The sequence below is a fragment of the Vigna angularis genome, chromosome 2, assembly GCF_016808095.1.
Source record: "Vigna angularis cultivar LongXiaoDou No.4 chromosome 2, ASM1680809v1, whole genome shotgun sequence".
NCBI classification, from domain to species: domain Eukaryota; kingdom Viridiplantae; phylum Streptophyta; class Magnoliopsida; order Fabales; family Fabaceae; genus Vigna; species Vigna angularis.
The window spans coordinates 11,544,536-11,568,609 of NC_068971.1; the positions used below are offsets into that span (position 1 = coordinate 11,544,536).

The following is a 24,074-nucleotide window of genomic DNA, read 5'->3' on the forward strand; positions in this document are numbered from 1 at the left end:
TCTTTCAATCCCTTATCTTGTGGACTTAATTAGCAACAACCAATAATTAAGCATACTGTTTACACATGTCTTTTAATAATAATAATAAGATAATATTAATTTTAGTGTATTTATCTTCGGTATGAATGTGTATTATATATATATATATATATATATATATATATATATATATGATCGAGATTATTTTCTATCAGATAAAGTGAATAATGTGGATAAGAATATCTTGACTAAACCTAATAAAAATTAAATATAATTAACATTACTTAAAACATAAGATAAATTAGTAGAATCCTAAACAGATTAACAGAACTAACCACCTAAATAACTTAAGTCCAGTAAAAATTCATAAATTCACTTTAAATTGAATTATTCATGAGATAAATAATTAAGTATTTATTACAATAAATTTCATGATTAAGACGATTTCTAAACTTGTCTACATATCATAGTATCTATAAAGGAAAAGAAAAATATCTCAAATTAAAGACGGAAAAATAAGAAGATGAACTTTTTATAAAATCTTAAGAATATGTAATTTTGACTTTGTAAGAACATAATGTATTTTATTTTTCTTTATACTGTATATTGAATAATTGAAAGTTTTTATATGAATATTTAAAATTAGTAAATTGATCTCTAGATTGTGATTAAATGATGAGCAAACAATAAAAGATTTCTGGACCTTTGAAGATCCTTTTAACTTAAATAGAAAATCTTACTTGTTTTGTGTTAGTCTAGAAAAATTCCAACGAGGTTGTTTTGATGTCCACACATATAAAATATTTACGCGAAAATTTAAAAATCAATCATCAATCTAAAAGAAAGTAATAATGATAGGGAATCATATAAAAACTTCTAATCTATTTATTGCTCAAGATAAACAAAAATTATCAGGTACTCAAATAAGAAAATGTCAATATATTAGAGACCAAAGATCTTATTACAAAATATTCCGAATCAAATAATAATTATATAATCCATGATAAATATAATTACTAACATAGATACTGATAAACAACAACCGTTCATAGTTTATTTCATTGTCACATCACGCACTTTGGATATTTATTATCGTCAACGTTAAGGTCTCAAATTTTGGCAGTTTGCATATTTTCTTCTTTGACAAAGTCGTGTGAGAAAATGTCCTAGTATCTTATATGACTTATCGTACACGTTTTGTGAACTTATTCATTCATCAAAGACAAATTTTCAACCTCAAAATAAAATTTCACTAGTAAAAAAAATCCTAATATTAATCCTAATTAATATTATGTGTCTTGTGCATAGATTCAAGATTTTTACTCCACTTTTTAAGAAGTCACTTATATTATTACAGAAGACACTTGCAAAACATCTAATTAGATTATATAATAGTGCATAGTTATTAGAATTTAAAATACATTAGCACATATAAGTTGGTTTATAGTTATTAGACTTTTTACATTATGTTTTAAACATTATGTGTTATAAATATTGACTGTTGTGTTGAATCTGTGCTATAATATACTGTTCCGTATGCAAATATGTTTTTGTGATAGTAGATATCACCAAAACATACCTGTTATGCAAAAAAAATTTGCACAATATAAACCTCGGTTGCGACAAGAACCAAGGTAGAAAGACATTCTATGGCCTTGGTTCGACCACAACCGATGCCATAGGATACACGTCATTTAAAAAAAAGATTTTAAAAGGTTTTGGCCTCAATTCTAGCCTGAACCGCTGCCATAGACACATGTTATGACCTCGGTTGAACCGAGGTAATAACCCCTTCACCCCCTCCCTTTTTCTTTTTTTTTTCTTCGTTACTATTTAAGAACTAGAGTAGAAGTTCCAATCTTTTGACCTCGGTTGGAATCAAGGTCAAAAGTCTCCATCTTTTTACCTTATTAGTATATGTCACGGTTCTAAAACCGAAGCGTATTGTTAAAAACAAAACAATCGCTATCATTTTCTTTCGTAGCACTAGTGTTTTCCTTGACACAAAATTATACTTTTTAATATCTGTACATATGACGCAAAACAAAAATTAGACAATATATTCAAATAATATATTATATTCACTTAAAAAAAATTACTTCCTATCATTATACATTTCTTGATATAAATCTAAAAATTTGAAATAATATTAATCTTTTTATTATTATTGTGTTTTACTTAAAATATAAAAAAAATATTAAACACAACTTAAACAATGCTCATATTGTTTCAAGTTTTTTTTATGGACATGTTTACAGGAATATTTTCCATAAGTATTGAGAAAAAGTAGTTCTTTCATAAATTAAGTTTACTTATATATGAGTTAAATATGTGAAAGTTGATAAAAAATAACTTCAACAAATAAGTTTCTAGTTTTAGTTAGTTTAGCGAAAGAAAAATCATTTATTTTTTTCTTCTAAGAGTATCTATGAAAAAAAAATCTCTAAATTTGTACATTAAATTATTTTTAGAGTGTATCATCTATAATTATATCCAAGTAATGAAAGTTGTTCTAAATAATATTAATATTTTAAATTTTACTATAAATTTAGTTTCCTTATAATAATTTTAGAGGTGTAATAATATTTATATGATATTTATAAATAAAATAAATTTGTGTAAGGTCTCTTTCCCTTCTTTTTCTTTCATTATTTATTTTCTTTTTTTCGTTTCTTTCTGATAATCTTCTTTCTATCTTATCCATATATTGTTCTTCCAAACTTTATTTTTTGTTTATAATTTGATCACACGCCGCATTAAGTGAAGAGTTGGTATTCATTAGTGTAAAATAAGTTTTTAAAGTATTAAAGTGAAGAGTTGGTATCCATTAGTGGGAAATAAGGTTTTAAAGTCTTACGTTTAATATTGTAATACGAAAAAGACAATCTAAAAAATATGGGTGATAATTTTGAATTTAACATCAGAATTTATAGTTTTCCTATCTCATATATTCATCATATGTCGAATTTCTCAATATTGAGAAAATTTGATAAAATTGAAAGTAAAAATATATTTATGTATAATCATCAAATGTCTTAGTTTCATACATCAGAAAGTTAGACATAAAAATATAATTTTTCAGAAATTATATATTAGTAAATTCATTAAAAATTTGAACAAAAATGTATAAATAGAACCTTGAACTAAATAAAAACAAAATATTAACTTACTCAAAATGAAAACTACATAATTTATCTCTATCTATATATACAATAAAATAATATTAATATTACACCTAAATAATGAAAAATCAAAACTATGAATCCTTATTTTATTTCTAGCAAAATCAAAATAATAAATAATAAAATAAAACTCAAACAAAATTATTAATAAATTTTTTATATTTAAATTTATCCAACATTTATCCTGATTCTAAATGGGTATGTGTAACTTCCCCTGGTTGAATGGGACACTGAGTTACATAACTCGGCCCATCTGCCCATGGATTTCGCAGCATCCTTAACCCCTGCTTGATAACCCACTTTGTGAGGAAGATCAAACTTATGCATCAGCAGCACAGTAAATTGGCACATAGACCAAGTATGTATCAGTAGCATAGTATATCGACTCATGGACCAACTATTTATTGTTAGGTTAGTGTGGGGGAAAAGTTCTGACCGAAGAGTATGATATTTATTCAAGCATGAATTCCATGCGAAAGTGAAAGAGAAAGATGATGCTATGTACCAGTGGACGGAGATGTTGTACTGTGCTGCATTTACTACTTTGACCAATGTTAGGTTTCTTCTCTACTTTTTTATTTCCTTTTGTTTCATAATTTTATTAAGCAAAACATTATAAGTTAAATTGTAAAACGCTTGAAACCATGAAAATTAAAACAGTAGTCCCTAAACTTCATGTAACTTTAGTCCTTGAACATAACTAGAGTGTTTCATCTACACCTCCAACCCTTTCATCATGTACTTCCAAATTTTGCTAAAATACCTATTTGGCCCCTAATTAATATATGTTTTAATTTTTGTTGAAACCGAAAAAAACAGTCAAAGATTCTTTTTCAGTTTCAGATTTTAGGAGTTGTGTGTCGGATGTCATTTGCTCACTCTCTCTCGCACAATATCACTCACATTTGTTTTCCTTTCTCACGCACACCATTTGCTCTTCTTTCTCTCGCACAGCACGATACGCACAGTACCACCATTTGCTATTCTTTCTCTGTTCTTTCTCTCGCCCAGTATGATGGAAGTAAATAAGCCTGTGATTTTAGTTTAGTCATAATGAAGAGTGAAGTTCCTTTTTTTTCATCTATACAATTTGAATATAAATTAAAGAATTTACAGCAATTGATGCATTCCACTAAATGAGTCATATTGGCTTGACTGCTAAAAGGAAACTCTTTTTAACTGTACAAAAGAATGAATGTGTAGTGTATGAGTTAAGAGTTGCAGGCTTAGGTTCTTTGCAAATTGTAGAGAGAAAAGAAAAGTTTCAAACAGTTGGTGTGCGCTGTAATGGGTTGGCTTGGTTTTTAGCTTTACAATTCTCTCTTCTCTTTTCTTATCTTCTCACAAGTTCTACTCTGCTCAGCCATCAACCTAAAGTCGAAGACAGCTACGCCTACCCCACCTTCCAAATATGTTACATTTTCACAACTTCTTCTCATTATCTTTTCTTCTTCTGCCCTTCCAACATAAACAACACCCCCACATTCTTTAAAACACACACTGCAAAAACATACTTAGAAATTTAAAAGCTAAACAGAAATTGTAAAACTCATGTAATGTTATGTAAAGAAACATTAAATAATTAACAACTAAAAAATATATTATAAGAATAACTTCACACAACACCATCGGATCTGGAGGTGCAAATATACATTTAAAAATATACGCATCTCCAAATGCGACAAAAAATATTTTTCCCATCGATTGTGGACATCCGACAGAAACTGCATCGGGTATCCAGATCCGAATCATCTCTTTCGAATTTTCATATCCGATATATATATATATATATATATATATATATATATATATATATATATCTTCGTACTTGTATTTTTCTTTTTTTCACCACCTTCAAACGTCAAGTCTGCCTTCCTCCAAGCATCATCACTGACAGGAATACATTTAATGAAAATAAAGAAGATGGATTGAAGAGAATCGAAAGAGGAGAAGAGATGGAATTCAAATGGGGTGTACATAAATGGAGTACATGTTTAGGGATAGAGGAAATGGGGTGCATGCTTGCTGGTAGGGAAAATGGGAGTGAAGGGTTTCAATGTTACACAAATTTTGTCAATAAACTAAAAAATTACTGGATAATCACCTCATTAATCAGGGTATTTTAGGAAATTTGAGATGCAGATGAAAAAGTTGGTGGTGCAGATGAAACACCCCATGACTTATTCCGTAAGACAACTTCTTGAGTTTTGTAGTGAAGTGATTAAGGCTTTGTTCGTTTGAGCTGATTTTCCTGTTCACGTGGAAAAGGGAGGATTGATTTAGAAAGAATACGTTGTTCTTTTGTACCGATTTGCAAAGATTTGCTCGGACGTAAAAGCAGAGATATGCGAGAATACACTGTACATACAATCTCGCCTTAGGTGTGCGGATTTGTAAAGAAATACCATACAAAGACTCATATACCCATGAAGATGACCAAATGTGGAAGCAGTGCAGGTTGAAGAAGTGATAACCGGTTACAGGAGCATGTAACCGGTTACAGGAGCATGAAATTTTGGTGGCACACGCGTAACCGGTTACAGACTGGATACACTATTTTGAATCCTCACATACATCAGTTTGAATACTCACATGCATAAAACCTACAACTTTTAAATTGCAGTTTTCAATCCCCCACTGCAGCTGCAAAATTGTAGTCTTTTGAGATCTCTGTAATTGCATGTCATCCACAATTTGAAACCATGCCCATAATCCTTACTTGCAAGACTAGTGTGCGGAAAAATATATCTGGGATCCATGCCATTGCTGAACCTCGTAATACAAAACCTAAATACTTCTCATTCTCGTAGCTCAAAATTCAGAAATTGCTCAAAGAGAAACTAAGTCATACATCTAGATAAAAAAAAATGTATAAAAAAGAACATCTGCTACGGGCAAAGTGTGACATATTGACATTGCTAATCACAAGACGTTAGCTTGAAATATCCCATGAATTAAAATCCCTGCATGGTGTATGTCTTCCCACTGTTACACGAACGCGTAACCACCGGTTACGCAATATAGATTTTTCAGTTTTTTTTATAATTATTTTAATATTATAATTTAAAAAGATGTACATTTTAATAAAATTAGGTATATTATATTTTCTAATTTATTAAAAATAAGTTGATTATTTAATTTTTATAATTTTTAAACATTAATTTTATAAATTATTCATAATTTTTTTTTCTTTATAAATATTTTTACAATTAAATATAACATTTTATATTACTTTTATAACTAGGGGCATTTTGGTAATCTTTAATTTCTACCAATTAAACTAATTTTTAAAATTTATCACATCAATCAAATCCTACACTAATTCTCACAAACTTTACTTCCAAATCCATTCTCAATTACCCACAAATCCACTCAAAAAAACAACTAAAAAATTACCCTCAAATCCACTCAAATTCATTCAAATCATCTCCCCCAAATCATCTCTTCCAAATCACTCTAAACGAACAAAGCCTAAGAGATTACACTTTCAGCCGTTTCTTTTTAGTTTTTTTATTCTCGTCCGACTAAATAAAACTTATTTCCATTTTTTTTAAAAATAATAGTAAATAAAAATGTGAAAAATGTTTTTTTATATTTTTATTTTGATCAAAATCATTTTTAATATTTGCATCATCCAATTTTTTCTTTTTACATCTTATTTTTATTTTTTATTATTAAACTTCATTTTACTTTTATTTTTTATACTATTTTTTTAAGAATCAATAGTCCAACAGATACATCCACATTGGTTTTCTTCGTATCCTCTTAAAATCCTTCCACGTCTCATAGTCTACCACTCAACAAACCCTCCCCTTTTCTTCTTGCGAAAAGTTGTTTTGGGGCTACGGCTACACATTGACCGCTTCTCTTCTCCCTCCCGCCACAAGCAATACCCATTTCCATTTCGATCATCTCACGCCAACACTAACAAACATCCCGTCCATTGCACTCCTTCACCTACACCACGGGTCAAGAGACTGGTAAATTAAATAAAAAGGGTCGCGACAACTTTCAAAAAGTGGTGTGGTGACGTAGTGCTTCAAATTGCTCACTTGTCAAGCTCTCACAGGTAATCTTTAAGATTAAGGTTGTGTTTCGGTGACGCCTGTGAGTCGGTGATTCCACGGAGTTAGGAATGGAGGACGACGGTTCCAGCTCGATCCGCCGCATGTCAAGCCGAACGCGAAAAGTTGCGTCCAAAATGGCCGCTGCACTTGCCAGCGCCGACAACCGCACTCAGGCAGCTATCTCTTCTCAATTCTTCTTCTGTTTTCTAATTTCTCAAGGAAATATGTATCACCATAAAATTGAATGAGGAATCTGATAGAAGTGTGTTTCTGTTACAATTTAATTCAGGCGGCACTTGCGCGCTTGGATGCTTTGGAGAATGACAATGCGGGTTTTGAAATCGCAGATGCCAATAACGATGATGATGAAGCTTCTCTCGACGAGGAGGATCAATGTTAGGGTTTCTTCTCTACTTTTTTTTTCTTCCTTTTGTTTCATAATTTTATTAGACAAAACATCATTATAGTTAAACTATAAAATGCTTGAAACCAGGAAAATTAAAACACGAGTACCTAAACTTTAGTCCTTGAACATAACTTATTCCTTATCAGACGACTTTTTGAGTTTTGTAGTGAAGTGATTAATATAGATTACACTTTCAGCAGCTTCTTAAGTTTTCTTACTTTCAAAGACTATTATCAAAACGCCATATAGTTATAGGGACGTGAATACTATTTTACTCAATTTTATTTCATTTTTGCTGTTAGTGTTAATTTAGAGTAAAGGCCCATTTAGTTTTTAAAATTGTGATTTGTGTGTAACTTTGCTCCTCTTATTATCTGGCTTAACAAAATTCAACAGATGCCTCTGAAATTGGAATTCTAACATCTGAGTCCCTCATTTAACCCATCTTACTGTCATTTTGGTCCTTGAATAAACAAGGACGAGCGATTGAGATAAATGTTAAGTGAAGAGATCCACAAATCTAACTAATTAAGGCTTAGGATATGTGTATCTTGTAAATGGACCCATGATTGCTTATACTGACTTTTACATCCATTCATGCAATTAGCAGCATGTAACTGTTGGGTGTAGATCACTTAAAGCAGACTAAAAACATTCATTCAAGATCTGAGCCATGCAATCTTCATCTAACGACTTCTTGAATGAATGTAAATTCCAACAGGATATTTCCTGAATCAAAGTGTATTTTTAGGGAAAAAGGGGGTTGATAGGATATAATGGGTAATGGGTTTAGGATAAAAGGGAGAGGAATTGTATAAATAGTACTTTGTTATGTTGTCAGGAGGGGAGTTTTGAACATTAATTGTACGAACAGGCTCTTTCAGGTCCTGTGAGGGAGGTTATGCTCCCAACTATTCTTTGTGAAGATAATTCTATAGGTCCTCTGAGGGAGGTTATGCTCCCAACTATTCTTTGTGAAGATAATTCTATTGCTGTGAATAATAGAAACTCATTCTTTCATTACTTTCTCTGTCTATTGTGAGTGTTCTTGGTTAGGTTCCATACTTAGAAACCTAACAAATTGGTCCGACCTGTCGGATCTGCTCGGGAGGGGACTGTCGGATACCCTTAGGGGAGGACGGCCGGATCAAAGGTTGCGGATCAAGAAGTGATCAAGAAAGGGTTGAAGCATGGAAGGAAGAGACAATACCTTGGAGAGGAGGACCATCGAACAGAAAATGAGCAAGGCAAAACCGAAAATGAGCATGGCAGAATGGAGAAGAAATATGCAAGAAATGCGGCAGGAAACCAGAGTACTCTTGCGAGTTCTTGGAGGAAGGGTGTGGAACCAGGAAAAAGGATTGGAAGGCAGTCCAGGGTCTGTAGATGAAAATCAACATTCTGTTAACGAGAATCGGAGAAGGGGAAGAGAGAGCTCGGAGGAGGAACTGGATGAAGACCGAGGAGATGCCCAACCTAATGGGGTAAAAAGGGTAGAACTACCCACTTTCAACGGGTTTGATCCTAAGGGGTGGATTGCTAGAACGAAGAAAGTTTGAGATCTAGGGGGTGATAGAGGAAGAAAAAGTGCGCCTGGCATACAGTAGCATGAAGGGCAGTGCTGGGTATTGGGTCCTGGATTGGAAGGCTAAAGCCAAGAATCGTTCTTGAGAAGGATTGAAGGAAGCTATGGTGGTGCGATTTGGAGGGCAAAAATAAATGAAGATTTACGACGATGACGTCATCAACGCTTCAGGTTCAGTTGGCGTGTTTCGTTGCACGCGCTTCCAAGAGGCTCCGGATTGGAGCATCATCGAGTCACTCATTCTGGTGAACGAAATCGCAGCGGTGGAAGCCGACTGCTTCGTCGCGCTGTCCTCCTACCAGCAGTGGAACATCATCGCCCAGAACTGCGTGGCCTTGGATGTGCAGCGCAACCTCACGCAGTGCCGCCGCAAGTGGCATGCGTTGCTCTCTGACTACGACTGCTTCAAGGGAACAACCAACGCTGGAGGCAAGTTGCCGTCGAATTTTGATTACGAATTGTTTGAGGCCGTCGAACGCGTTGTGAGGGCACGTGAGGAGCGGGGCATGGCTAATCCCGAGAGCAATCCGAAGCAGGGAACGATGCGTGTGACGCCACCGTGGAAATTGGGTCCAAAAGGAAAGGGTAACGAAGTAAGTTCAAACACCGCATTCAAAAGCCCAAACTTGAACAAAGGCACGAGGACAACCATGAAGAAGAGCATGAGGAAAAACCATTTTTTTCGTGGGTGAAAAGAGAAGAGGTTGAGCACAAAGTGGTGAGTGTTGAAGAGAATAATAATAAAAGTAACAGTAAAGGGGTTGCAGAGCAAGCAATTAGTGGTGTTGAAACAGTGAAGGTGGTGGATGTGGCCACCGAGAACCAAGAGGAGCAAAGGGAGCTTGCAGTTTTTGATGCACCTGCAGAGGGGAGAGAGCTGCTTGAAGCATTGAAAGACATTGAAAATCATTTTCTCAGGGCTTATGATTCTGGAAAAGATGTGACCAGAATGCTGGAAGCTAATAGAATCCAGGAAGAATGGAAGCCATTGGAGGAGGATTTGCCACCACCCAAGCCTCCATACCTGAATGGGAGGGCAGTAGCCAGTGGGTTCCATTCATATGATAACACGATGATGAAGAGGAGTCAGGAAATCAAATTTCACGGTTCCAACCTTGAGGATAAGGTTGTTCTGCAGCGAGGTGTAATGATAGGATATAGGGTGATAGGATATAATGAGTAATGGGTTTAGGGTAGAAGGGAGAGGAATTGTATAAATAATACTCTGTTATGTTGTCCGGAGGGGAGTTTTGAACATTAATTGTACAAACAGGGTTTTTCAGGTCTTGTGAGGGAGGTTATGCTCCCAACTATTCTTTGTGAAGAGAATTCTATTATTGTGAATAATAGAAACTCATTCTTTCATTACTTTCTCTGTCTACTGTGAGTGTTCTTGGTTAGGTTCCATTCTTAGAAATCTAACAGGGGTACTAACTGCAACTTGATTGAAATTCAGGGAGTATAATTTTTAAAGATCCTTTGGTGAAACTTTTATGTTTTAAAAACTATTATAAAAATTATGTTAGATTTTAAAAATTATTTGATTCTTATCAAAATTTGAAATTCACTTAGTTCCTTTTCTTTACAGATTATATACAGAAAAAGCAGTCTAAAGGCACAAAAAGAAAGACCAGACAGGCAAAAGCACTTGAAGCTAGGAGGGCCCCGAGAACATTCCTTGAGCTCTTGCATGAGGTCAGTCATTACATCCACCACGGGTCACGCTCACTAGTGACACTCCTGTTTTACTTTTGCCTTGGTTTCTGTTTTTGTTAAACCAAACTCCTGCAATTGTAGGCTAACTTAGAATCATTGCCACCTAACGTGCCCTCCTATTGGAAAGCCACAGTTGGACCTCCAAGCACAACCTCCCGTCGCCACTTCTGTACTGTTTGTGGTTTTTCTGCTAATTACACTTGTGTGAGATGTGGTATGCGCTTTTGTTCCTATAGATGTCAAAATGTGCACAATGATACTCGTTGCTTGAAATTTGTAGCCTAATTCATGTCTCACAAAAATGTGCACAAGAACATTATTGGACACACTATTGTAACTTGTTATATATCAGTGTTCACCAGCAGTATGTGCAAGCAAGCTCTTTGCTCAATTTTCCTCTTTTGTTACCTTTTAAGACTAGTGGTTCAGTTATTAAGTCACAAGGTGAAACTGTATATTTTGACCCCTATTTGATCCTCTTGGTCTATGTAACCTTGCTAAAGATGTCCTTCGAAGTTATTAAATTCTATGATTCACAATTCAAATCCTACAATTTTACGTGATTTGGTTACCTATCAACATGGATCATAAGATTTATAATTGATTCGTATCACACGATTCAACAATTTGTCATCTTTCCAATTACGTCTTTCACCAATTCTCAAGAAAAAAATTGAATGACCGTGTCTAAATTTATCTTATTTGATTGTTCCTCCGCAACATTTTTCATTCAGTGCATGCACTTTATTGGGTTATATTCATTGCTCCATTTGCATTCTTTTGAAATAAAGGCTTTACCAACTCAGTTAATATTTTCGATTTGTAAGACTAATGGCATATAAGTTGTTCTTTTTTCATTTCTACTTTTAGATTATTACATTGAGCAATTTATATAATGTATTTGAAGTAGTTTTTCATTGTTTATGAATCTTAAGTTTCAAGTTTTAGCTTGGTGAATAACAAATTGAATATTGATTTGGTAACCTTGATGTCCATAGTTGCATTAACTTAAGTTATCCGTTCAGTTATGTTTAATATGCCACTGGGATTATTCTGTTGTATTTTGCTTATGGATTATCTTTGTTTGTGACTTTGTACGCATGTCTTTGATTAGATTATCTCCAAGGAAGCTTACTTGCTAGAGTTTGCTGTTATGTTCTTTAGTTTCTTATTATTGTGCATGAACCTTATAACATGGCAGTTGATGCATGCTGTGGATTTAGGCCATCCTAGAGGTCCAATGATTTCTTTGCATGTTAGGTATCCAGGAACAGTCAGGATGAACTTCACATTTTTGTTCGTGTTGACCTGCTAAAATTAAATGTACCATGTTTTTTGTTGTTCAGGCTCCTTTGTACAGAATAGTACATCTTCGCATTGCAACAAGTGCACAATTCTTCCACTGTAGGATATGAAATCAGTTTCTGTTACTGAAATATTTTTTTTCTATCAACTGGTGAGAATGGTACAGTTTTTCTCACTGAAAAATTAAATTGGTAATAGTAATGATAAGAAATCATTTAAATATTAATTTTCTTTGTATAGAGTTACAGTGCCGTCTAATCAACATACCGCAAACATACAGCTCAATTAAGCGTAATTTAATTCTAGTATGGGAACTGCAGAAATCCATACTGTCTGTTTGGCAAATTCTTGAACTTGTAGTACACAACAATAAATTTATTCACTACTGATGCTTTCTTAACCTTAACATTGGAGTAGATCTGGCGGTGGAGGTATTAATGACTGTGAAAGGCCGTGAAAGGCCGACTCCGTGTTCTACCAGAAGTGCCATGCCCAAACCCGAATTCAGATGTGAGTCTATGTGGCAACGGATGAACCAAATTCCTGATTTGCAGTCGTGAAAGAAAAGCATGGAATAGGTTAATAGGTGATGCTGGTACATACTGCAAAAGCAAAGTTTTACAACACTACAATGTTACCTGGATTGTCAGCCACAAAACGAATAGCCACCCATCCTCCAGGAGGCGTTCCAATGGTGTTTTTGACAGGTGGGTCTACAAGGTTGAACTTGAGTGGATCAGTTGCTGGGTTGAAGTTGCCAAAACCTGAACCAATTACAAAGAAGTGAAATCCATGAACATGCATAGGGTGTTCCTCTGTGGTCACTATGCTTGTGTTTTGCAGAACAATTTGCATCCTCGAGCCATACTTCACCTTGTAGAGCTTAGTTCCCCGTGAAGGTGTCCATAGCCCCCTTGGTACATTCCCAGTATAATCAAATTGTACAGGGGGAACAGGGGCAAAGTCTTTGGTGAAGACACTGGGTATTCTTTCATAGTACGCTTGCATTAAGGAGGTGGTTCTTGGGAGTTCAAATGATACATTGTTCATACTGGCTGTGAAGTGGGTTCCATTTGGTGCTTGACACAGGGGACTATTAGGATTTGTGCAATTGATTAACCCCAACCCCAACGTGAAATATAGATTCACATAAACTTTCGTAAAGACTTTAACCCGAGTAAGCCCCCTAATCCTAGCAGTGTACGCAGTGGCAGTGTCATTGAAGGCAGGCAAAACTGGTCTTGATCTGCTTTGGTTACTGCGTCTAGTAGATCTGTATTCTAGGATTGCAGTGGTGGTGCAGCAGATTCGTAGGCGCGTGCTGCCATGTAGTAGAGACCTTGGGGTTGATCAGCGGTGACTAGAACATTGAATGTCTGACCAGGTCCTATCATGAGGACTGTGGTTCTGAAGGGCTTGGTATATGCTGCATCTGTACCAACCACAATCATCTGTGGTTGGCAATGGAGAAGAAAAGTTCATGATTGAGTGCACTGTTGATAATTCTCAACATAATTGTCTCCCTAGCTTCTACTGGAACAGTTCCTGCATTGTGTGTTCGTACCATCAATGAAACTGGAACCTCTATCAAAATAGAATTGTTTTTAAGGTAGTTAAGAATTTAACCTTATTCAGCTATGCTTTCCTTTTTAAGATTTTATTCTAATAAAAATAAACTTTGAAGGTTCAGAAAATCTGTCATTTGAAAATAAGTTATCAATCATTTTAATATCCTTTTCAACCGTTAAGGAATGCAGGCACACACTGAGTAATAATTTTCACACCTTGGCTTGAGCATCTGTAAAGATCACCAAGTTGCCCATTAGTGGTATATGCAACAGATGGATTTAGAGGTAATCTTGCAAAGTCTGCCTGCCTTTGGAGAAGCACAATATCCGAATCAAGCCATTGCCCTGTGGCATCAACACGATAAAACTGTCATGACACTAATTAAGAAGCTCATCACATTTTAAATGTTTTTCTCTAAGGTATAGTTCGTTCACAGTGGAAGGAGATTCATTATTCATGTGAATTGGGCCGAAGATGATTGTAGAGATGTACCAAGAAGGAGGGGAAATTCTTGCTTCGGCACAGAGGAGGGATAGGCAGAACCCAATCTGGGATAGATGATGAAGGCTCCCTAACAGTGGCTCTCAGGAAGCCAGTATGAGCATGCCACCATAATGTCCCTTCCTGATCCCTGATTCTAAATCGGTATGTGTAACTTCTCCCTGGTTGAATGGGACACTGAGTTACATAACTCGGCCCATTGGCCCACGGATTTCGCAGCATCCTTAACCCATGCCTGATGCACATAAGCCCTTATCACTTTGTGAGGAAGATCAAATTTATGCATCATTAGCACAGTAAATTGGTACATGGACCAAGTATGTATCAGTAGCATATCGACTCATGGACCAACTATTTATTGTTAGATTAGTGTGGGGATGTGGCTTTGGGTTTTGCACAGCCTCGTCACTAGCCTAGCTTGAACCTATTTCACTCAAATTATGATGGAATGATAATTACTAAAGAGTTCTAACTTTATTGAAGAAAAGTAGTGAATAATTCATGATATAATTGAATCAGAACTTACAACAAATTCATGGAAATGTATCTCTTAGCCGAAGCAAGGGAAGCAATGAGAGCAAACAGGGCTAGTACGAACCAAGAACAACATGACTTACCAGGGAGGTGGAAAGTCTTCATTGTTCTGGTTTTGTTTAATGGTGTTTCTTGTGCTGAAGGGGATTTGTTTTAAATGCAGCTATTTTGTAGACTTATATGTAGGGAAATGCCTGGAAAGAGAAATACTTCTGTTGAGTCGTTATATTTTAGTCAAGGTACTTAATATTTAGTAATTAGTCAAACAAAGTTGAGGACATGCATGGTGCACACAGCAATCCATTGTAGAATAAATGCTAGGTTGTGTTATTTTTAGATGAAAAGAGACCCACTAGATTAGAAATGCATCTTTAGTTAATAAATCTGTTTTCTGGAATTTTATGGTAAGATACTTGCAATCTTCTAAGTACACCCATCAAACTATGTGTAGGAAAATAGAATAATTAGGACACCCAACCAAACCAATATTTCCACATCTAATTACGGAGAGAGAAAGGAAGTTAATATTTTGCAAGGGTACATAATTCTTATTCTCAATAATTAAGACTTTGGGAAGCAAAATTATAATTATCTTTTAACTGTCTTCATTCATATTGCTTTTAAGCTAGAGAAGGTTAATGATTTTCAATTTCCATCTCTCCTATTTCCATTCCCCGATTACTGAGCAATGCATTATTCAGTTGGTCAAAACCATAGAGTAACAATTAGCTAGTTTCACAGTTATTTACTCCATTTTTCGTACGGAATCTCGTTAGCAGAGGATGATGATATTGACCCTGAACTTTTGGAAGCTGTAACCTAAATAGTGTACTACAAAAGGGAGCAACATGAGTTAGGATACATATTGGTTGATGCAGTACCATATTTCACTTCAGTTTGTAAAGCCTTGATTAATGTTACCAGAAAAGAAAATCCACTTCTAGTGTAAAATTTGCATACTTAACATTCTTTTGTTAATTAACTTATGCATTAATTGGTTCTAATTTATGAATATTTCTTTTCTTATTTTAATCTTATAATAAAAAGGTTAGTAATCATGCTTTATGTCTTATGGTAAGAATCGTATTCAAATGAAATGATGGACATGACACTTCAAAATTGTTGCCTAATTATAGAAACTTATGTGCTTATAAATTGGTTCATCTAATTTGATACACGACTCATGGATCTACTAGCAATGACTTTATTTAGTTGCTTTATTATGTTGATAATAAAATTTTAGTACTATTACTCATTTGATTCAACAATCCAAATGCTAAAATGCTAATATCGTAAGTGGATAAAAAAAATGTAGGCTTAATACCCTATTTTGTCCCCAGTTTCGCTCAAAAATGTCAAATTAGTCCATCCTTTAAAAAATGCATCAATTACGTCCTCACTTAATAAAATTTGCATGAATGAAATCCCTTCCGTTAAATCCGTACAAACGGCGTTAATTATTTTTCTCTCTCTTCTACTTGAATAATTAACGCCGTTTGTACGGATTTAACGGAAGGGATTTCATTGATGCAAATTTTATTAAGTGAGGATGTAATTGACGCATTTTTTAAAGGATGGACTAATTTGACATTTTTGAACCAAACTGGGGATAAAATAGGGTATTAAGTCAAAAATGTACTACATGTGTTTATAAAATGTTTTTATTTCAAATTAATTTATTTAAAAATATGCTACAAAATTTGAGAATCTCATCATATTTTTATAGATTAGTTAACTAATAAATAAAATAAAAAAGTATGGGTGGCAAAAAGGGTCAATTTCAACAAGTCAACCCGACACTCCGATAAAAAAAAGTGAGTATGCACAACCACTTCAACTCAGCAGCTTGACACATCTCATCTCATCTAGCCTGGTAGTATGACAAGTCAACCTTATAGGTCAGACTGTTAGCTTGGTCGATGTCTAACACAGCTCGATCGAGGTTTGAGTGACTTGACCAAGGTTTGATATAGCTCGGATGAGGTCTGATACAACTCGAATGAGGTTTGATATAACTCGACTAAAGTCTAATGTAGCTCGGTTGAGGTATAAAATAGTTAGGGTGACAATTCGTTTTAACCCTTTCAGCAAAAAATCAGCTTGGAAGCCCGTCATCTACTCGTTTTCATGTAAAAAGTCAAAGATCAAAACAAGAGGGCTAACTCGCTAGCCAGGCAAGCCAATAGCTCGATGTGCTAAGTTGTAAAAGTCATCCTATTCTTAAGTTGCGAGACTCGGTTCATTTTTTGGCGGAAAAATGTTGGATCAAACTTAAACCAGTTGGGTTGGCCCGTTTTGCCATCCCCAGCCGTGGGTCTATATTCCTATTGGAATAATACTTACATGAGACATATAATAACATATAATAATAGAATGATAAATAATAACCAATAAACTAATTTATCAAGATTTTGTTATAATATGTGAATATGATCCAGGGTTTGATCCTTTGTGCAACTCTGGTTCCAAACAAACGTATGTTGAGTTGTTTTGTACTAAAGAGAGATAAATAATCTTATTAGACCACGCTCTTTAATATGTCTATGGGTCTGATAAGGATATCGGTAAAATTAATTTATACTTACATAATATTTTCTTCCTCCTATTTTTTATCTCATTAATTCATTCATAAATATTAAATTTTATGAATAAACATGTTTGATATTTTTATTTAAGAATTGAACTTTTAAAGTAGCTTTTATGAAGTCTTGTGTAACTGAAAATGAACTTAATAATTTAATGTTGATGTTCTTCCATCTTTTTCTGGCGTGATTGCTTGTTGTTGTCAATCCTACCTTCATACGTGTCTTTCTTTTTTCTTTTTTTGTTTCTTCGTTATCCTTAAACTCTCTCGTTCCCACTGCATAAATCAAAGAGGTTTCAACATTTGTGAATTCTAGCTTCAAAAACGACATCGTACCAGTGCCTACAAAGATTTATATAGAAGGATAAAAGATCATTCTAACCACGTCCATGAGTTAATTAGATGTAAACATAATAAAAGATTTACCTTTATTTGAAATGTATGAAAAATTAATGTTGTGACCTCAATTATTTTTATGATAAAAATAAAGTAAATTAAATTACACTTCAATTGTGTTGTATTCAAACTATTAACTGTTATAAATTTTAGTGTTTGATTTAAAAGTGATACCCTTTGTTGTGAGACAAATACATTATTTTACTCACTATGAATATCATTATTCAATTTTAATTCTCTCATAATTTTTTTATGGGTTAAATATGTTTTTCGTCCCTTAATTATGACACAATTTTGGTTTTAGTCCCTACTCGAAACTTTGATGGTTTTTAGTCCTCATATTTTTGAAACTCTTACTATTAGTCCTTAAAATTGGACGGTGTTAACTTTTAGTAGATGTGGCAAACGGCAAGGCCACGTTTTATGCCAGCTGCCATCTTCACTCTCTGCCACGTTGGTTTTCTTTTTATTCATGAGATTAAGTGATTGGCACATGTTGTTGACTGAAATTAGATTAACAATTAGGGTTCTTAATTGGGAATTTTTTTTTTCAATTGGGAAAAGTAGTTTTACTTGAAGCATTGTACTCCAAGCATTGTACTCGAAACCTTCCACTTGAAGCATTCTATCAAGGTGGTCCTGGCGGTGGTCCTTGCGGTGCTCCTTGTGGTGCTCCTAGCGATGCTCGTGAAAGAAACATTGGGTGTGACAGACAAGCGTAAAGGTAAGCTAAGCTATTGTTTTTCTTTTTCGATTATGGTTGTTCCAATTTGGGCGTAAAGTGTTGATGTCTGAATGTAGGTCTAGAAATGGTTTTTGACATTTGTTTGCATCACATGGGGAAGTTTGTTACTAATAAGGGGCTACAATATGTTGGAGGAGAGATACACGTGATCAAAGGACTTGATCCGGATCGTTGGTCGTATTTTGAAGCAGTTGGAATAGTTAAAGAATTTTAGTATGATGCAGACTTCAAACTATGGTGGAAGGGGTCGAAACAAAGGCTGATGAATAATGTGAGATTATTGAGTGATGACAGGGAAGCACTGTACTTGGCTAACTATGCACAGGAGAATAAGGAAGAGGTAGAAATCTATGGTCAACATGTTCCTAGTGAGGCAGTGGAAGTTCACTTTGTTAGTTGTGGTGAAGTGGCAGATGAAGGAAACATAGACATGGAGGAAGTGGTTTCCAAAGTGGGTGACGAAGAGGTTAATTTACATGAGGAAGAAGTGGCTGAGATTGTAAAAGAGGGTGGAATGGGTTTGGAAGACGGTGATGGTGCTGTAGAAGAGGGTGAATGTGTTGAGCAACATGGTTCACATGTTAATGTGGCCGTAGAGGTTGAAATGGGTGAGGAAGAATGTGATGATGGTGAGGAACATGAAGAGGTTGAAATAGGAGAAGAAAGGGAAGAGTGTGATGGTGGTGATGAACAGGAAGAGGTTGAAATGAGTGAGGAAAGGGGAGAGTGTGATGGTGGTGATGAACAGGAAAAGGTTGAAATGGGTAAGGAAGAAGAAGAGTGTGATGGTGGTGATGAACATGATTATCTTTGTGAAGAAGAGGAAGGGGGGAATGTGGTTGAGGGGGAAGTAAAAGCTTCAGCTGAAGAATGTCTGGATGACAGTGAAGAAGACATAATGGCTAATGATGATGATGGGTTTGGTGTTGAGAATGATAGGGTGGACCAAGTTCGTAGAAACATTAATCCAATTTTCGATAGGTGGAATACAATGAAAGGGAAGAAGAAACGTGTAACTAGAAGAGGAAATGTTGGGGAATGTTCATTTATAATGAATGAAGAAGTTGGAGATCATGACATCAATGAAGAATAGAATAGTGATGAATTGGATTTAAATGTAGATAGTGATGAGGATGTGAGGTTGAAAAAGGGCAACTTTAAAAAGTATAGACAAGATGATATGAACAAGAACTTCAGATTCGAATTGGGGATGAAGTTCTGTTCATTAAAGGAATTTAAAAATTCACTAATGGAGCATAGTGTATTAAATGGAAAAGAGGTTAAGTTTGTGAAGAATGACCTGAACAGAGTAAGGGCAGTTTGTAAAAACAAATGTGGTTTTTTTATTATGGCTAGCAAGGTAGGAGGCAAGCAAACATTTAGGGTCAAAACTTTGGTTGGACGACACAAATGTGGAAGGGTTTTTGGAAACAAAAGTGCAAGTGTAAACTGGATTGCACAAGTATTAGTAGACAGGTTTGTAAATATGGCTAACATGACAGTCAACTAAATCATTGATGACATTAAGAAGTCATTCAGTGTTGGAATAACTGCTTGGAAAGGTGGAAAGGCCAAGCAAATTGCTTTGGATTCTTTGGTTGGTGATGGAGAACGACAATATGATCATCTATATGATTATGTGGGTGAATTGGTAAGAGTGAAGTCTGGAACCTTTAAAATTAAAGTGAATCCACCCCAACCAAGTTTGCCATCAAGATTTGGGTCATTTTATATGTTTAGAGGGCTGTAAGCAAGGCTTCTTAGGAAGTTGCGGGCCCTTCATAGGGGTAGATGGTTGTCATCTGAAGACAACATATGGTGGTCAGTTGTTGGTGGCAGTGGGCAGAGACCCCAATGACCAATATTTCCCACTAGCTTTTGTTGTGGTTGAAAATGAATGCAAAGAAAGCTAGAGATGGTTTTTGACACTACTTCTGGATGATATTGGTGGCATTGATTGTCAACGTTGGGTTTTCATTTCTGATCAACAAAAGGTATTTTCATTTTAATGTTTTCCTATTTTTATTTCGTAGCAGTGACATTATTTACTATTGACCAAGACCTTTTGTGTTTTACAGGGACTAATGACAGTTTTTGATGACATCTTGGATGGAGTGGAACATAGATTGTGCTTAAGGCACTTGTATAACAATTACAAGAAGAAATTTGGTGGAGGAGTGCTTGTTAGAGATCTTATGATGGGGGCTGCCAAGGCCACATTTCAACAGGACTGGGAAAAGAAAATGGGTGAGTTGAAGAATGTTAACATTGATGCTTACAATTGGTTGCTAGCTATTCCAACTAAGTGTTGGTGTAAACATGCATTCAGTAGTTATCCTAGATGTGATGTCTTGATAAATAATTTGTTTGAGTCATTTAATAGTACAATTTTACTAGCTTGAGACAAACCTATCATAACTATGATGGAATGGATTAGAACTTACATTATGAGTAGGTTTGCAACACTTAGAGAAAAAGCAAAGACATATACAAGAGTTGTGATGCCTAAACCACGAAAAAGGCTTGATAGGGAAGTAGAGAATAATGGAAATTGGATTCCAACTTGGGTAGGGGCTACAAAATTTGAAGTCACTCACGGGTTTACAATGGACAAGTTTGTAGTTAACCTAAGTAACCATTCATGTAGTTGTTACTTTTGGGATTTGGTAGGAATACCTTGCAGGCACGCTATGGCTGCCATAAATTACAAAGTAGAAAACGCTGAAGACTATGTACATCCTTATTACAAGAAAGAGACTTATGAAACTTGTTATGGCCCTGAAATTGTTCCAATCAATGGACAACAGTTGTGGTCTACTTCTGAATCTGGTGCACTACTGCCTCCAATTTATAAAACACCCCCTGGGAGGCCTAAAAAACTAAGGAGAAGGGAGGCTGATGAATATGTGAGTCATACAAAATTGTTAAAGAAGAATCTTGTTATGAAGTGTAGCAGCTGTAATGAATTTGGTCATAATGTAAGAACATATAAAAGGGGAAAGAGAAAGGTAAAAAATCACTCTTTTACAACTTCACTTATTTACACATTCATAATTATTTACACTATAATAATTGCAATGTCGCTTACTTCCATTTACAGAACACAAGGGGCACTTCAAGTGCAGGAAGATCTGGTAGCACAAGGGCAACTTCCACTGCAGGAGGTTCTCAAGCACAACCAACTCCATCAACGTCACAAGGTGGAGGAACATCAAGAAAGGGACTTCTCAACTAGGACGACCTCAAACAACATCACAACCTGGAACAAGTGACAGTGGAGCAGGACATGCATCAAGTCACCAAGGTGGAAGAAGAACGTCCTCACGACTATTGGCTGCACAACATCTAGGATCCCAAGCTAGTACCAATTGAAGATTTATTGTAGCCAAACATTTATTTTAATATATTTTGTAAGTCACAGTCACCCACTTAGGAAACAATAGTAGTGGGTACAATGGTTGCTTTTAACATCTACCATCATATGTAATTGTAAGGGAACAATAGTAGTGGGTACAATAGGCGTGAAGACTCTGTAGTTTCTTAATGTCTACTTCTAGTTTTTTCATTTACTTAGAGAACTATCTTTGATTCTCCAAGGATTGATTTTGGTGATCAGTGAAGCTCCAATATTAAATATCTATATGAATATGAATTTGTTTATACTGATAACTTTGTTTCCGTTTTCTGTTTGATATTTTAATTCAGATGTTATAATATTTAGATGTTTAATGCTGTCCAATGTTTTCTTTATTAACATAGAAAAAAAGTCCAGTAACAATGGAATGTTAAAGGGAAAATAGTTAATCATCAAGTGGCAACACAAGTAAATAATTTGGAGAATTTAGTCAAGCACAATTTGGAGACAAACTCGAGTACCTCATTTTATTCAACCATAATTCTTAATTACAATTCATCTTCAACAAAAACATAATACAAAAGAAAATTGTTAACGCCCATGACAAAACAAACAACAACAACATCATTTTCCCAACTTTTTTCTCTTGTTCTAATTTCCTTTTCAGCTTGTTGTTCTTCTTCCTTAGATCCAGTACAAGTTTTTCATTTTCCAAACACATTTCAAGTTCTTCACGTTTTCTTTCAAAGCTTCCTTAAATTTCAGAAACTCCTTCATCATGTCATTCAAAGTAATTACAACTTGAATTACTCTACAATCAAAATAACACATGATTAACACAAAATTCAGCACATGAACTGAAAGATTTAATCACTTACTGCCCAATTTCTACATCTATAAAACAATCTTCCTTTCTTCTTCACAGTAGTTGCCTTAAAAAGCAACAATGTTTCACCACAACCACACAATTTAGATGGTAACCGTGAAGATGATCCACAACTTTGCGACTTTCCTGAACCAATTGACCTTCGTGTCCAACCATTTCCTCCACTCTCACCTTTCATTTCACTACAACAAAGAAATCCCTTCATCAGCTTTCGTGCCCACTGATAAGTGTCAAAAATTACATATACTGAGCACTTATTTTAATCTACTTTGATGTATTATGGAGTAAAATCTCATGAAAAGTTGTATAAAATGTATATATAAGTGATTTTATATCAATATGAGTGTTTTTGTGTGTTTATTTCGCAAAAGAATAAGGATTGGAAAATAAAGAGACCCTGCGTGCAGCAGTCGCCCAACGAGCCAGCAGCAGTCGCCCAGCGAGCCAGCACCAGTCGCCTAACGACCCTGCTCGCCCAGCAAGTTGACCCTGCTCGCCCAGTGAGAAATCACTTACGACCCATCTATTTAAGGACGCGAACCAGAGGCAGAGAAATCAGTTTTGGAGGGGAAACCCTCCCAGAGCTCAAGGACGACGGGGTGGAGGTGCGACTTCACTACAGGAGCTCATGGAGGCCGCTTGGGGCATGTGGAAGCATCTCTTTTCTCCTCCTTGGGTCTTCTTCTTCTTCCATCCACCATGTTTGTAAGCTTGAGGTTCTTCCATGGAAATGGAGAACCAAATTCATCTTGTTAAGAATTTATGTAATTACTAGATTCTTGTGTATTTGTTGAATGATTTGAATATATATATGACTGCTCTGTTAATTTCTAGTTTCTTGTTTCCAATCTTAAAGCTTGCATGTAATGGAGACGTTCATTACTTGATTTTGGGATTCATGGGGTACGGGAACATATTTTGTGATCTAGATCTGAAACAAGGGGCCTAGTGGATGTATGAAATCTAGTAGGGAACTTACTACATTAGTTGTCTTAAGATCTTTGTTCTTTAATGCGGATTTTCTTATTAATTGATCATGGATTTGATTGTTAATAGAGGATTTAGGCTTTTCACCTAAGGAATTAGGGATAAAGTAATTTCGATGAACACATTAGTAATTAATGAAGAGGAGATGAAACTTTTTATGCACAAGAGTGAAAGTGGTGAAATCTAATCTGAGCAAAGCCGATCCATATTATTTCTGACCTTTATCCATATCTAAGTGTCTTCACTACTAAAGTCCAACCTTGTAATTTTGTATAAA

General features: G+C 35.1%; 2 protein-coding genes and 1 pseudogene across 6 annotated transcripts; 2 read left to right on the forward strand and 1 right to left on the reverse strand.

Moving 5' to 3' along the window:
- The first annotated feature begins 6,941 nt into the window (after positions 1-6,941).
- Positions 6,942-15,101, forward strand: LOC108321347 (SWR1 complex subunit 6). Of its 5 annotated transcripts, none has more exons than XR_008247304.1 (7): positions 6,943-7,401; positions 7,518-7,623; positions 10,808-10,914; positions 11,017-11,149; positions 12,282-12,400; positions 12,658-13,849; positions 13,990-15,101. XR_008247304.1 is itself a non-coding variant. In XM_017553077.2 (4 exons), the coding sequence occupies exons 1-4, from the start codon at positions 7,297-7,299 to the stop codon at positions 11,218-11,220; spliced, it is 522 nt and encodes a 173-aa protein (XP_017408566.1). In that variant the 5' UTR covers positions 6,945-7,296; the 3' UTR covers positions 11,221-11,459. The 5 variants fall into 5 exon arrangements, 1 of the variants encoding a protein (XP_017408566.1); XR_008247305.1 differs by having other exon boundaries at positions 12,282-12,391; XR_008247302.1 differs by lacking the exon at positions 12,282-12,400 and having other exon boundaries at positions 6,942-7,401.
- On the forward strand, positions 7,638-10,801 carry LOC128195614 (uncharacterized). The gene is made up of 2 exons (XM_052873774.1): positions 7,638-8,532; positions 8,587-10,801. The coding sequence occupies exon 2, from the start codon at positions 9,354-9,356 to the stop codon at positions 9,909-9,911; it is 558 nt and encodes a 185-aa protein (XP_052729734.1). The 5' UTR covers positions 7,638-8,532; positions 8,587-9,353; the 3' UTR covers positions 9,912-10,801.
- On the reverse strand, positions 12,859-14,532 carry LOC108321346 (laccase-3-like; annotated as a pseudogene).
- Positions 15,102-24,074: the final 8,973 nt, after the last annotated feature.